The sequence below is a fragment of the Phytophthora infestans genome, genomic scaffold (assembly GCF_000142945.1).
Source record: "Phytophthora infestans T30-4 supercont1.28 genomic scaffold, whole genome shotgun sequence".
Classification (NCBI taxonomy): Eukaryota; Oomycota; class Peronosporomycetes; order Peronosporales; family Peronosporaceae; genus Phytophthora; species Phytophthora infestans.
The window spans coordinates 1,726,977-1,742,588 of record NW_003303731.1 but is presented as its reverse complement, the minus strand read 5'-3'; the positions used below and the strand labels follow the sequence as shown (position 1 = coordinate 1,742,588).

The window sequence follows — 15,612 nt, the reverse complement described above, 5'->3', positions numbered from 1 at the left end:
GACTCGTTTCTTCCACGGGATCCAGAGACGGTCGTGACGGATCCAGCGAGAACGATACTCCTCGTCTCGTTCCAGAACTCGTCGTGTCGGTCTCACGCGTCTCCCTAGCCCGGGCCTGCTCCTCTCTAGGAGTCGGTCGATCAGCTAGAGTCCTAAAGAACTCTTGAAAGCTAGCCCTGCCCTGAGGCGTTCCCAGCATCGTCACGAACATCCTTCGATTCTCCTCAGCTCGAGGTGACGTGCCAAACAGGCCCTCGTCTTCATCCAGGTCGACTCGTTCCTCGTGACCTCCGGCAGCTCGTTCCGCCTGACCTTCAGCCGCTTCCCCTGTCTCACCTTGAGTCCTTGGCTCAGCTTCGTCGCCTTCACCTTCCGTGGCCGGAGCGTCAGCTACTGGCTCCTCATCTGCTTCAGCCAGGATCCGCGCGAGACGAAGCTCCTCATCCTCGATAGGATCGTTCCAATTTTGGAAGCTCATACCGTTCCAGCTTCCCTTTTCCTTCGCCTTAGTGCTTCGGTACTAAGGATCTCCAAGCGGCTCTCTCCGCTTTTACGTTCCTACGCAGCTTGGCTAGAAGATACCCTGCTTCTCCACCAAATTGTCGCGGTCTCCTTCTCTCGTCGGGGTCGTGTATCTTATGTAAGCCGGCGACGTAGGAACTTATACGTAAAAGTAAAGCAAATGTATTAACTTGTTTCTTGTTTCTGTTTCTTGAGCACTTCTGTTGAAAGAAGGAAAATCACGACTGAGAGCTTCCCTACCTGCTCTCCTACCTCCGAAGGTATCTCCTAATAGTCCCCATCCTGACCGACATCACTCTCAACTTCACTACCCTCCCACTGTCTGGATTCCTTGGTACCACGTCAGACTTGGAACGAGGCCGTCTGAGTAGTAGAGACGGGATAGTCAGACGAGGCACTAAGCTTCTGCCGTGCACTAAACTGTCGGAAACACTCGTCCAGAATAGCCAGTCCTTCTGCCAGCCGTAGACCGTGACAAAATAGGGCGTGTACTTGTGTCTAACGGTTGACTTGGGCGGATATGTGCACGAGTGCCATACAGGGGCGCCACCCGTGTACATAGTGCTCAGGCTTGATTATCGGTACAGTGTTCATGGAGCAGTGCTAGATCAGCTACTTTAGTGCCGTCTGCTACTTGAGCACGTACATTAGGGATTCGTAACCGAGCACCGACCCCACGTTTATAATGCAGAGCGAACGCTTAACAGTTATGCTGCTATGCAGATATAATAATATCATCACATTCCAGTTTGTTTCGAAGGGTTTGTTCAGATTGCACGAAGAAATCAATTTAAATGTTGTATTTTGATATTTTATCTTACGTTCTGAATGCCTGGTATTTTTGCATTCGGGGGATCATCCGTTCATTCTGCACGTATAGAGCACACCTGACGTTTTTCGTAAAAGTACAAATTTAAAGGATTCGAGTTATCGATGGCAAAACTCGTTGGATTCGTCCATTTAAACTTCAGAGAGAGAGAGCTAAACGAAATCGAGCAATATCCGCTCAAGGAGATGTCGCTTGTCTCCAAAGTACGTTAGACTAACTGAATTTTCGTCAGCCTCAACGCAAACATGTACTTCGAAGTACCGGTACTTAAGTACATGTACTTCAAGTAGACGTCAATCTTGTACATATTCTGTCCGGAAATATAGAAGGCTGCATTTAATTACGTCCAGAAATTTAAGTTACTTTAAAAATGTAGCTGTTCGATTAGGTGCGATGGATTACGTACGCCAAATATGATCGTGCAAATGAAGAAAGTGGTGAATTTAAACGGTTGTTTATCACCTTTCAATCCGCTTATTGAAAATGATTGGATGTTCACGATAAATGGACAGTAAAAAGGTTAATCAGCAAGCGCTAATGTTATTTTAAGTTTGAATTTTGATTTGATGTGGCCCTTTATTTCCGGACGGAGGAAGGGGTACACCTACCGGTCTATGTATTGCGCTCGTGTGGGCGCAATATCATACAGCCGGCGCTCACCCAAAACAGCGATTACATGACACTGTCACGTAAACCACAAAACTTTAGCTAATTTTATTTCAGAAACTTCTCTACCATTACTTGTGCAAACAATGCATGTACTGGATATCGTCTAGCCTCAGATATAACGCACTTGAGTTGCTGATACGCTTACGGTTTGTTGTCGTCACGACGCAGTATCAAAACCATTGGAGAGTTGATTCACTGTTCAATTTCTCGGACCTCGACAACATCTAAGCGACAGTTTTCCAACCATGCAGTTTCATCGCCTGTTAGTGATGGCCTCGATCGGCTTACTCGGTCATTTCTCCTCGGCATCAAAAGGAGCTGTAACAAAATACCCACTTAGCGGGTGGTATCCTTGCCATGATTTCACGTTTTCGGACACTGGCGGTTCTAGCGGCCAGGAATTCTCAGAGTGTGCAATTTACACCGCTCCATTATGCTACCCTGGCATCTGTGAAGTCTCCGAGTTTGCGAGGCCTACCGTTGACATTTTCGTGAAGCGGCTACCCGCCACTGCTGGTGGCCCCAAGACGGCTCACAATGTTTGGATGCTTGAAGGTGGCCCGAGCTACGCCTCTAATGCACGTAAGTCAAATGCTCGAATATATCTGATGATAGCCTACCTTTTTGACATTAAATTATTTTTACTAGTGGAGACGCGCATGCTGGAGCTTCACGATCGACTAGACGGGGCTTTCAATGTGTATACCATGGACCACCGCGGCACCGGACGCAGTACACTGCTTGAATGTGTTGCTTCACAAGTAACGACGACCGGTCCGACGTTGGGCACCGAAATTGACCCGTCCGAAGTCCCAGCGTGTGCGAAAGAGATGCGCATGAAATATGGGGATCTCGCGTCCTTTTCCGTGACGAGCGCGGCCATGGATATTTCTTCGTTTATCTGGAAGTTTTCGAATGGTGCAAGCTCAATCGTTTATGGAAAGAGCTACGGTACGGTGGTAATGGAGCGGCTAATGCTCCTGAACCCGCCAACTGTTGCTGGATTTGTGCTAGACGGCGTTGTAACTACTTCAGCAGCGTCTCCCAAATACATCACGAATTGGGATGATGACGTTGGCGAAGTAGCCGCGTATTTCATGGAGCTGTGTGCGCAAGACAGCACGTGCAGGTCCCATTTCCAGTCAACCAATCTGTCCGTCGTGCTTGAAGACTTGACAGCGAGAGTTGACAACGATCCCAACTCAACCTGCTCTACGCTACTGAGTAATTGGACGGATTCGACGCATCCCACGCCATCATATGTGCTACGGAAGACTCTCAGTTGCCTTTTGAAAGGACAGAAACTGCGAACGCTCATTCCGGCAGTTGTATACAGACTGAACCGCTGTGATTCCAATGATGTTGCCGTTCTGAGTTTTTTTTTTCGAAGTTGTATTATTCTTACAACTGCTTTACCGGTACAATTTCGAGAAAAAAAAACTCTGAATTTGTTTAAGTACATATGAGCGATTGGTGAGTATCTCCCGTTGTTTGACTTTTCCTGAAGTGTTGTCCTTGCTCCTTTAAGATTTCACATTTTACATCAAGCCTGGATTCAGCGGCACTTTGTTGTTGTCAGATATTCGCATCATCTTGACAAAACACTTCTTATTTTTCCATTTAGCGATATGAGCTTGACATAGGCTAAGCTTTATTTCAACTGCCCTGCATACCTTAGCCTAGCTTGTTACCTGGCATGGTCATAAAGAGCGCTATTGCATCTAGCTCACTCGCTGAGTCTTGGAAAGCGTAATCTCCTCCTTTACTGACGGCGGATGTCAACTACTGTTCAACTGCTATTGGCGTTGAAATCTCGACGAATTTGTCGGCGGAAAGTTGTTCTCTGCTCTGGAGCTTGGCTTTGTGCCACCGGTGGCAGAAGAAACCAGCAGTTCCCAGCGCCACGACGAAGAGTACTAGGAAAACAATGAAGACGGCCTTGTACCTGGAGCTGCTGCTGCTGCTGGATGCGGATCCGCCACTGGATGATCCACTAGAGCTCAAACTTGCGTCATAGGTACCGTCGTAGGCCTCATCCGTGCTCAAGAAATAATGCAAATATCCAATCGGTACTGTCAAGTTGAGCGCTGGCATCTCACCAACACACGACTTGTCGAGGCCATCCAGGTCCCCATTGTTGCGCACATACGACAGCAGCAGCTTCATACCGCACATCTCACTCTCGTCGTCGTCGCTCATCGGCGTCGTCCACAATGTCCCGTGTGTAGCGTACTCGAACGTGATCAAGTCTTTCTTGCTCCCTTCCAGAGCTTCCAGCAAGTACTCGGCGTACTTGTGCGGGGTCTGTGGGTCCAGTTTACTACTCAACAGTAGCACACTTGCTTGAGTTGGAATTGTGGCACTTTTGTTCCAGTATTCGTCACGCTCGTAGATAATCCCATCAGCCTCGTAGGAGCCGACATCCAGTTCCTTGCATACCGTCGAGTTTTCTTTCGAGAAGGCACAATACTGAGGGATTTCCAAGTACGTGCCACCATTTGAGATAGTTGAGTTGGTGAATCTCTCGAGCATTTCTAAAGCGGAGACTTGCGGGGTCTCCCACATCTCGGAGAAGACGATGAGGTAATAGAGCAACGTCGACTCAAACGCGCTCTCCTCGTCTGGGGAATTCTCGTCAGTGCTCAAAGCCGCGAAGAAGTGCGTCAACACGTCTATGTCTTCGGACGCACAGCGGTTCAATCGGTAGACAAGTGGTGGGATGAGCGTTCGCATGTTTGCGCTCATAAGCAGAGACCCCAGTGCGCCTCGCACTGTGTACGATGCAGGGTCGCTGCTCTCCTCGCTGTTGACGTTGCTTACCAGAGCCGCACACGTTGAGTTTGGATTGTTGTCGAAATCCGTGAGTAAGTTCTGAAGAGTGGAAGGAAGATCCGTAGCCGCGAATTTGTCGCTGCATTCGCTTTGAGTCTCACAGAGCGCCAAGAACGCGTCGCCAACGTCGCCAAAATCAGAATCCCACGTTGAAAAGTACTCGAGTGCCTTAGCAGATCCGGAACTCGTGGCCACTCCATCCAGCACATACCCCGTCACTTCAGGTGGGTCCAGATGAATCAGACGCTCTACCAACGCAGTACTGTAGCTGACTGCATACACAATAGTGTCAGCTCCATTCGAGTAGTCGGAAATGAACGTGGCCATGTCCATCGCTGCACTTGTCATGGAGAATGACGACAGATTTCCGTATTTCTTTTTCAGGGCTTGAGCGCATGCAGGGACTTCTGTTGTGTCAACGCCACTGCCCCACGGAGACCCCGTCGTAGTTGCCTGTGCTGCAACACAGTCCAACAGAGTACTACGACCAGTACCTCGGTGGTCCATGGTGTAAACGTTCACTGCCCCATCCATTCGAGCGTGTAGCTCCACCATTGTCGATTCCACTGCACAAATACAGATATTATCATCAGAACGCAAAGCAGATTTTTTTCTAATGGATTCGCATCGGAAGCACGTACTGGCTGTGGAGGAAGCACCAGGTCCACCTTGCAAGATCCACACGTTTCTCGCAGTGTCCGAGTCGTTGAGAGCAGGAACTCGCTTCACAAAGATGTCGACCGTCGTACTGGCGACGGATTCTGGATTCTCGCAGATCTCCGGATAGCACAGCGGCGCAGTGTACACGGCGCACTCGGCATCCTGGTTAGCAGATCCTTCTTCGTCTAAAAAGGTCGACTCCGAACAGGGATACCAGCCATTCAAGCCGCTGGTCGACGACGAGGTGGACAGACTCGATGCAGCGGACACTTGCACTGTGGCCATTGCGATAAACGGAATGACAGGGAGAAGCTTCATCGCCACGAATCGAGTGGTGAAGTGGACAAAGTAATCGAAGTGTGCTCTGCGGGGCACTCTGCAAAATGAGGCAGTGGAGGAAGCATTCAGGCCTCCGTGGACCGTAGTGTACCTCGAACCAGAACCAGGTTGCAATCACGTTTTGCTGTCCGAGAAATGGATGCATGTGGCTGCGCTCGCGTTCGTCTACGTATCATCCCACCGTGCTTGCTCAACATTGTTGAGTCAACAATCCAGCTTGGCCCCGACCTAACTTACATCATGTACGGTACTTGCGACTCGCAAACACTCTTTTTCGCCTTCAAAAAGGTAAGTTGGCATGGTGTAATCCCTTACTGTTGATATTAACTTGTCACCTTACATGCAGAACCAGTTTGTGCATCGTTGCGCAGTTCGAAGAGAGTCTCTTTCACTATGCCGACGCATGATGGCCTCTTGAAACGTTCTTGAAGTATTAAAAGTGATTTTGCCATTTATACAGAAAATCTGCGATCATGTGTGTGTGTCAGTGATATCCTCTCAATAGTGATATCCTCTCAATGACAAAATTTAAACGCAGTACAGATATACACGAACTGAAAATGTCCAAATGCGCGAGCTCTCGGGTACTTGTAATAGTGACGAAATGGAGGTGTATTCTTTCGACCTTGGTATTCATCCGGTAATAGTCCCATGGCTGGACGGAGATTCCTGCAACATCGCAGTCTCCAACCTTTCCCACAATAAGACTTGCAAAATAGCCAAGTTGAAGTGCAGAGTAAATATCTGTCGAGCCCTCTACATTCGATTAAGCCTCCACAATGTAATATATCATTCAATAGCTTACAAAACTCAAGTGTCAACTTCGATTTTCCAAAAATATCCAGCCCATGGACGAAAAAAGCAGCCATCTTCATCATTGCCAATCATGCGACCCCGCAAGTGTCTACGTCTTCTGACTTTGCTGAGCTTCGGCTGCGGCGTGACGCTGCTGGGCTTCGCACTACACGTGGTGATAACCACAGACTTTGGCGCTAGTGCCGCAGCTCTATCAGCTCTTGGCATTGGCGTTGTGGTGCTCTCGCTACTGGGCTTCATCGGTGCCGGAAGAGACAAAAGCCGCTTACTGCTAATCTTCTTCTTCGTCAACTTCCTGCTGGTCACGGGCCTCTTTGTGGCCTGCTACACCGCCTTCTTCTTCCAGGACGCACTCGAATCTTGGGTCAAACACCACTGGACGGCCAACGTTTTGGCGGCGCTGCGAGATTCCTGGTGCTGTGCTACGTACAGCGATGCCGTTGACTATCTGGAGCACCGTGTAGTGGCCATTGGAGCCATTGGCGTGGCTTGCATGCTGCTGGTCATTGCGTCAATGTTCTGCGTCGTCCGTATCGTGACTGTACCCATTGTCATGCGCAGTATGCTGTCGGTCATGAATGTTGCCTTCACACTGCTCGGCACGGGACTCTTCATCTTTGGACTGTCGGTTAAAGTGCATGACGAGATGACGTCTGGACAGAGATGGATAGGTACGATGGATGCACTCTGCTGATACGTGCTACGCTAATGCAAACTCTAACTTGTGCGTGCTTGTGATTCTGGGCAATGTAGCCATTATCTTCATCGTTGTCGGCACCCTCATGATCGCCCTCTCGGTACTGGGCATCATTGGCTCAAGATCCAAGAGCCGATCTCTGCTCCTTATTGTACGTGGGTCGCTTCGTGCATGGCTGCGTTCGAATACTTACTCATGTTAATGTCTTAAACAGTACATTATCGGCCTCGGTAGCTGCCTCGTGGCGCTTCTGGTCTGCTCTGTGAGCGCTTTCTCCTTCTCGGACCACCTGGCGTCCACGTACAACGCACACACGAGCTCAACATTGGCCTGCGATATCAATCTTTCGGGCTGTACCAACTGCACCGACGTGACCTCCGAGATGATCCCGTGTGAAGGGGTCATGAAGTCATCCGATGGCTACTGGGTCTCGTGCAGTGCCACCTCATTCAACAGTGGAAATGCCAGTTCAGATGGCGACTGCAAGGAAGGGATGACGGTACTCAACGCCGAAGCTGACCAGGGCTACGAGCAGAACGATGTACGTCAGTTTATCCTGTGTCTGACAGCGCCACAAAACACTAACCTGTATTATGCTGCTTACTTATTTTGTTCTTATGCTGCAGATTGCTCCATGCGGCAAATGTCCAGAATGGTCAGCATTTGACGTCCAGGCTTATCTTCGAAGTACGCTTCATCTCCTCGGCCTCTTCGCCGTAGTAGTTTGCATCTTTATGATCGTAGGATTCGGTAGTGCGCTTGTACTACGACGAAGCCTTGCAGGATACCAGACCGACTCCATCTAAACCGCTCACATACAGTATAACTTTTTCGTAGAGAAGAAATAAATAGCAAAAAAAAGTCCGCAAAACAATTCAAAAACTTAATCATGTCGTTACCTCAAGCTCCACTTGGCCTTTGATCCTTGCGTACGTACACACACATCGTCCTTTTGGATTCTACTTCTCGAGCTGTGCGAGTTGGTCCTTCAATTGCTGGTTCACTTCGTCCGCCGAGTCACGAGCCGCGAACGCCACTTGGGCAGCGTATCTCGCTGCCTCCTCGCTGTCACGAGCTAGCTGCACTGACTGCTCTAGCGTCTGGACTTCCTCACGCAGGCTGGTGAGATCGGCCTTGAGGCTTTCGTTCTGTACTGCCAGCTCCTTCATCTGGATCTTGGCCTCCTTCACCTCCCTCGAGGCCGAAGACGCCTCTGTCGCTGCTTCCTGCGACTTGGCTACCTCAGCACGAGCCGTAGCAGCTTCAGTGACGAGCTCGTCCTGCTTCTTCTCAGCCGCCAGAAGCTTCTCCTGTGCACTAGCCTGTTCCTCCTGCAGTTGCGCCTTCAGCAGCTCAAGTTCGTGCTTAAGCGACTCCAGCTCGGTGTCCTTTGTTGCGACTGAAGCCTCAGCCGTCTGCAGCTTCTGCGTGAGTGCTTCACTCTCCGATGCAAGACGCTCGTTCTCCTGTAGCAACTCTGGAGACACTGCAATCGCCTCCGCTACGGGAGCAGCAGTCTCAACCTTCAGTTCCTCCGGGGTCTCATCTTCTGGAGCCTCCGCCTCCTCCTCGGATGTCTCTTCCTTTGACGCTTCCACCTGCTCCTCAACCACTTCAGGCGCCACCTCGGCTTCTTCCACCGACGTCTCCTCATCCTCCAGCGCGTCAGATGTAGCCACAGACTCGTCTTCCTCCTCGCTCTCCGTCTCAACAGCGGTCTCTTCCTCCACTGGGGTCTCCTCCTCAACAGCAGCCTCGTCTTCGGTGGAAATGTCCTCAGCTTCCACAGCAACAAAGTCATCGTCCTCGTCTTCCGAAATGTCGACCTTAGCGGGCGTCACACTGGCAGGCTCGACCTTCTGCAAGAACGCGAGCAGCTTCGCACTCGACGCAGGCTTCTTCAGCGACTTCTGCTGCTCCTCCACGTCCTGGTTCTCGCTCGTAGCAGGGGCCTCTTCCTTGATTGATGCACGCTCCTTTTCCTCTTCAGCTTGGTTGTCTTCAACCGCAGGCTCCGGTCGCTCTTCCTCCTCTTCCTCCTCCTCCGGTGTGGCCTCTACAGTCGGTTCTGCAGCCTTGGTATCCCGTGACGGAGCACTCGAAGCAGGAGCCACCGGTGTCGTCTCCACACTACTGAGGAAGGCCGACAACTTGGACATCGACTTGGGAGCAGCCGGTGCAGGCGCTGAGAACGCTGAGGGGATGCTCACTCGGTTGTGGGGCGACGCAGGAGGTGACGAGGGCGGCGTGTTGCTGTTGTCCAGCTCAGCGGCTGTGGGAGTGGACTGGGGAGCCGACGCATTGGACGACGACGAGACACTGCGAGAGAAGGCCGAGAGTTTGCTGGACCAGGAGCGAGACTGACCCTCCTCTTTGCTTGTAGAGGCCGTGGACGACGCGTTGCTGATGACGCTGCTGCGTGGCGTGTGCGAGTTGTTGTTGCTGTTGCTGCTGCTGCTCTTGAAGATCGACGGGATGCGCAGGCGGGACTTGTTGCTGTTGTCTTCATCTCCAGGCACTGGCTCCTCCAGTTCGCGTGGCGATGGGTTGCTACTGGCCACACTGGAGGTGAGAGACACTCGGTTGCTTAGCGGTGGCTTGTTTTGTGACGACGCCTTGGTGGCCACCACAGGCGCAGATGGGAACTTGTTGAGGAACGAGCTGAGGCGATTGGCGTTGTTGGCGCCGCTGGAGCTGCCGGTACTGGTCGTGCTACTGGTACTGGACACACGGTTGTTATCTCCGTCGAAATAGTACTGACACAGCGCGTTGGAGGCCTTCAGACCGGGTCGCGTCTTGTTGCGTAGCGCCACGATCGTCTCCGATACCGCCGTCTCGTTCACTTCGTCTATTAGCTGCACAGTCGTGAATACCTGGTGCTCCTCAAGCATGGCGCGTGTGCGGCACCATTTGATGAAAAACTGCACGCGTTCAAGCGCGTGGAACTTGCTGAGTTGACGGAGCGAGCGCTGCAGCTTCTTGGGAAGCTCGTTCTCCTCTCCCTCTAGCACGGCATTCGTCAGCAGACACAGCGCGCGGCCGTCCGTCACGAACTCGCACAGCGACTTGGTGTCCACGAGCGGAGGGTTGAGATCTTTGAGGTCATCGTGAGCCTCCAGCTCGTCGCGGATCCATTGGATGCACGCCAGTGACGCCATCTCTGTCGGTACTCGGAGGTTTCTGTAAGTGTAGTGCGCGCTCGATTCTGCACTGTGCTTCGGCCACGCGCAGGGAGTCTGGTTTTTCGTGTACGTTTGTGTAATCCCTGTGTTCTTTCCACGACTCAGTTGCATACGGATAAATTTGGACCTGAAAATATACAGTGGTATACACAATGGTGAGGTACATCTTCCTTTAAAGACGAATAACACTTGAGAAACTATACAGCGTTTGATACTCTCTCTATCCCTGCGACCATACGACACGGGGTGGACGGCCATTTTTTCAGCGCACAAGCACAAGAACATGTGCGCCTCGAAACAGGCGGCCAGCTATGCCGTGTGCTGACAGCGGTGTCAGACAAAATGCAAACCGTCAACCAGTTGGTGGCCGCTTCAATAATATTGAATCAATATCGGCATAACCAGCAGGGTTCATGTACAGTACCGGTAACGTTATTTTCAGCAAAAAACCGATTAGCGTTCGGAGTCCAATACCGGTAATTTTTTGCAGTACCGTCACAATCCCTTAATTTCCGCTACTAAAATGCCCGCGCCCCCCTCGAGTCATTTGGTGATTGTATCGATCGCAGCCAAGTCTCCTCCGCTACTATGAGCTGGGAGAACCCGATCGACAGCGACACAGAGCGGGACGATGCCGGCGATATGGGCCTGGCAGCTGGCTCGGCTGTGTCTCAGGAAGACGCGTGGGCCGTGATCTCCAGTTACTTTGAGGAGAAAGGTCTCGTGCGCCAACAATTGGATTCGTTCGATGAGTTCATCCAGAACACGATGCAGGAGCTCGTAGACGACTCTCGCTCCATCCGCATCAACCCGGAAGCGCAATACGCGCCCGGTCAGGCCAAGACCAACACAGACACCATCTACAACATCTCGTTTGGCCAGATCTACCTGTCCAAACCCACAATGACCGAAGCTGACGGCTCCACGAGTGTCATGTTCCCGCACGAGGCGCGTCTGCGTAATCTCACGTACTCGGCGCCGTTGTACGTCGACGTAGTGTGTCAAAAGTACCAGGCTCCTTCCTCAGGGCCCGCTAATCTTGAAGATATGGAGCCGTACGACCAGGTGGAGACTCCCAAGGAGTTCATCGGCATGGTCCCCATCATGCTGCGCTCCCAGTACTGTGTATTGACCCACAAAACAGACAAGGAGCTGACAGAACTCAACGAATGTGTGTATGACCAAGGCGGCTACTTCATTATCAACGGCAGTGAGAAGGTTCTGATCGCCCAAGAGCGAATGAGCAACAACCACGTCTACTGCTTCCGAAAGAACGCTGCGTCCAAGTACAGCTGGGTCTGTGAGACCCGCTCCCACGTCGAGCACGGGGTGCGTCCCACCAGTACAATGTACGTGCAGATGTACCAGAAGGGCGGCGGTAAGAGCGCCATCACAGGCAACCAGATCCGCGCTGTCATCCCATACATTCGTCAAGATATCCCCGTGGTCATCATCTTCCGTGCACTTGGCTTCGTGGCTGATCGCGAGATCCTGGAGCACATTTGCTACGACTTCTCGGACGCTGAGCTCATGGAGCGCTTCAAATCTTCGCTAGAAGAAGCTTTTGTCATCCAGGAACAGGAAGTGGCGCTGGATTTCATCGGTCGACGTGGTAGCGCCATCAATGTGAGCAAAGCCGATCGTATCCGCTATGCGCAGGACATTTTACAGAAGGAAATGCTGCCTCACGTGGGTGTGGAGGACCATAATGAGACCAAGAAGGCCTATTTCCTCGGCTACGTGGTCCACAAATTGCTCATGTGCTCGCTGGGTCGTATCGGAGAGGATGATCGTGACCACTACGGCAACAAACGCCTGGATCTGGCTGGTCCTCTGCTCGGAGGTCTGTTCCGTATCCTGTTCAAGAAACTCACCAAGGACGTCAAGTCATTCCTGCAGAAATGTGTGGACAACGGCAAGGATTTCAACTTGACGCTGGCTATTCGCTCTCGTACGATCACTAACGGACTGCGGTACTCGCTGGCTACCGGTAACTGGGGCATGCAGAAGAGCGCATCGAAGGCTGGTGTCTCGCAGGTGCTGAACCGACTGACGTACGCGTCGTCACTGTCTCACTTGCGTCGCTTGAACACTCCTCTGGGTCGTGAAGGTAAACAGGCTCAACCTCGTCAACTACACAACACGCATTGGGGTATGATCTGTCCGGCCGAGACGCCGGAGGGCCAAGCTGTCGGTCTCGTGAAGAATCTGGCTCTGATGGCTTACATCTCGGTGGGCTCGCCTCAAGCTCCGATTCTGGAGTTCCTGGAGGAGTGGGCGACTGAAAATTTGGAAGAGATTAAGCCCCAGATCATCCCACACTCGACGAAGATCTTCGTGAACGGCAACTGGGTGGGAGTGCATCGAGAGCCGAATGAGCTGATCCGTACGCTGCGATCGCTGCGTCGCTGTGTGGATATCGACGCTGAAGTGTCGGTCATTCGCGACCTGATGAACAAGGAGCTGCGCATCTACACGGACGCCGGTCGGGTGTGTCGTCCGCTGTTCATTGTAGAAGACAACCAGCTTTTGCTGCAGAAGGAGCAAGTGGTGAAGCTGCAGAACCACAAGATCACAAACTACCGCTGGCACAACTTGCTGACGGATGGCGTGGTGGAGCTCATCGATACGGAAGAAGAGGAAGTGTGTATGATTGCTATGGAGCCAAAGGACGTCGGCACGGGCTCGCAAATCCACACGCACTGCGAGATCCACCCGTCCATGATCCTCGGTATCTGCGCCAGTATCATCCCGTTCCCGGATCACAACCAGTCCCCGCGTAACACGTATCAGTCTGCTATGGGTAAGCAGGCCATGGGCATCTACTGCTCTAACTTCCGTGCAAGAATGGACACCATGGCCAATGTACTGAATTACCCGCAGAAGCCTCTGGTTACCACGCGTGCGATGGAGTATTTGCACTTCCGAGAGCTGCCGTCGGGTATCAACGCTATCGTGGGGATTGCGTCGTACACGGGCTACAACCAGGAAGATTCTCTGATTATGAACCAAAGCGCGATCGACCGTGGCTTCTTCCGTTCTACGTTCTACCGCTGCTACATTGACCAGGAACGGAACAAGAGTCCACACGGCGGCCCTGGCGGAGGCGCAGGTGGCGCCAACTGCGAAGAGTTCGAGAAACCTTCGCGTGAGAACTGCCTGGGACTGCGTCACGGCAGCTACCACAAGCTGGATAACGACGGTTTGGTCGCTCCTGGCACTCGCGTCAGTGGCAACGACATTATCATCGGGAAGACGTCGCCACTGCCGCAGTCCGAAGACTCGTCACTCGAGCAGCGTCACCAGAAACGTGACGCGAGCACAGCGCTCCGCTCACACGAGAATGGAATCATCGACAGCGTCATGTTGACGACGAACGCGGATGGCTTCAAGTTCACGAAGGTGCGCTTCCGCAACATTCGTGTTCCTCAGATTGGTGACAAGTTTGCGTCGCGTCACGGACAGAAGGGTACGATTGGTATGACGTACCGTCAGGAAGACATGCCGTTCACGGTGGAAGGAATTACGCCCGATATCGTTGTCAACCCTCACGCTATTCCGTCGCGTATGACGGTGGGGCATCTGGTCGAGTGTCTGCTGGGTAAAGTGTCGTCTCAAACTGGTGACGAAGGTGACGCCACTCCGTTCACGGATGTCACAGTCCAAGCTATTGCCGACACACTGCACAATTTGGGCTACCAGAAACACGGCAACGAGGTCATGTACAGCGGCCACACTGGTCGTCGCCTCACAGCGCAGATCTTCATCGGACCCACGTTCTACCAGCGTCTGAAACATATGGTCGACGACAAGATCCACTCGCGCTCTCGTGGTCCTGTGACCATGTTGACGCGTCAGCCCATGGAAGGTCGCGCTCGCGAAGGTGGTCTGCGTATGGGAGAGATGGAGCGCGATTGTCTGATCTCGCACGGCTCGGCCAACTTCCTCATGGATCGTTTGTTCGCAAACTCGGACGCGTATCGTGTGCACGTGTGCGATATCTGTGGCATCATTGCTATTGCCAATCTGCGGAAGATGACGTTCGAGTGCCGCACATGCCGCAACAAGACGCAGATCTCGCAGGTCCACATCCCATACTCGTGCAAGTTGCTCTTCCAGGAACTCATGGCCATGTCCATCGCGCCTCGCTTGTTCACGCTGGGCAACCCAAACGGTCCCAAGCCTCGCCAAGCGTAGAGCAGAGTAGGACTGCTAATGCGTGACCACAAAGGTAGCTGTGAAAACAGAATGCATGCCAGTGCCACAGAGGTCAACACTCTTTTCTTCTAAGCTTAGTTCTTTTGCAGTACTACTGTACTACTGTATCTATTAGTAAACCGTAATAGACTATTACGGTACTTCGAAGTAGTGAATTGTACTACGTAGTACTACTTGTACTACAGTCGTCTCGAAAGGGCGGACCATATCAAGCATAAGTGCACAACGTAAAGCAAAAAACAAACGCAAATCCAGTGCACTGATATTTTATTTGTTAATTCAGTACAAAATTTACGCCAATCTTCTGCAATGCAGAGCAGAATCTGCATAATCTTGCTTGGCGTCAGACGCGCGAATCGCGGGTGCGCAACAGCGCTTCCGCTCGCGACAGGCGTCCGGCAAGGCAGCAGCTTCCGCGGACCGCTTAAGAATACTCTGGACGGTAGTGCGCTTTACTGCTTGGGGGGTCTTAAAGCGCTCCGTCGCCCAACGAGCAAGTTCGGAGTGAGAGCATGCAGGATGACTTGTGCTTCTCGCACAAAGACTGCTTTTGTGGGACATGTAGGAGGAAGGGCGATGTCCCATTGTCTTTGGCGGTAAAAATCAAAGTGTGTGTTTGTAAGACGTCCGATCCAAAATTTAAAATCAGATCGATGCGGCGTGTCATCCCTCGGCGAGGAGGGGAAAACCGTTGAGGTTACCGGTAATTGCTAGGGTGGTGATGGGCAAAGGTAATTGCGCATCCGATTCGCGTAATCATAAAATCTGGCAGGGTATCGACTGATACCGGTGTCGAATTGGAGGTGCACGACTGTACACCTAGACAGCTGTCACCAAAAAAATCTTAC

At 52.0% G+C, this 15,612-nt stretch overlaps 4 protein-coding genes across 4 annotated transcripts; 2 read left to right on the top strand and 2 right to left on the bottom strand.

The window, feature by feature from the left end:
• Positions 1-3,802: 3,802 nt before the first annotated feature.
• On the bottom strand, positions 3,803-5,797 carry PITG_13407 (serine protease family S33, putative; the record flags this gene model as incomplete). The annotated part of the gene is made up of 1 exon (XM_002899996.1): positions 3,803-5,797. The coding sequence occupies one exon, from the start codon at positions 5,795-5,797 to the stop codon at positions 3,803-3,805; it is 1,995 nt and encodes a 664-aa protein (XP_002900042.1).
• Positions 5,798-6,737: 940 nt separating this feature from the next.
• On the top strand, positions 6,738-8,031 carry PITG_13406 (uncharacterized protein; the record flags this gene model as incomplete). The annotated part of the gene is made up of 3 exons (XM_002899995.1): positions 6,738-7,338; positions 7,421-7,515; positions 7,579-8,031. 3 exons carry the CDS (start codon positions 6,738-6,740, stop codon positions 8,029-8,031), a joined length of 1,149 nt encoding a protein of 382 aa, XP_002900041.1.
• PITG_13405 (uncharacterized protein) lies at positions 7,840-10,585 on the bottom strand (the record flags this gene model as incomplete). Its single annotated transcript, XM_002899994.1, has 1 exon — positions 7,840-10,585. One exon carries the CDS (start codon positions 10,520-10,522, stop codon positions 8,324-8,326), a length of 2,199 nt encoding a protein of 732 aa, XP_002900040.1.
• Positions 10,586-11,134: 549 nt separating this feature from the next.
• Positions 11,135-14,743, top strand: PITG_13404 (DNA-directed RNA polymerase II 135 kDa polypeptide; the record flags this gene model as incomplete). The annotated part of the gene is made up of 1 exon (XM_002899993.1): positions 11,135-14,743. One exon carries the CDS (start codon positions 11,135-11,137, stop codon positions 14,741-14,743), a length of 3,609 nt encoding a protein of 1,202 aa, XP_002900039.1.
• Between the last annotated feature and the right edge of the window lie 869 nt (positions 14,744-15,612).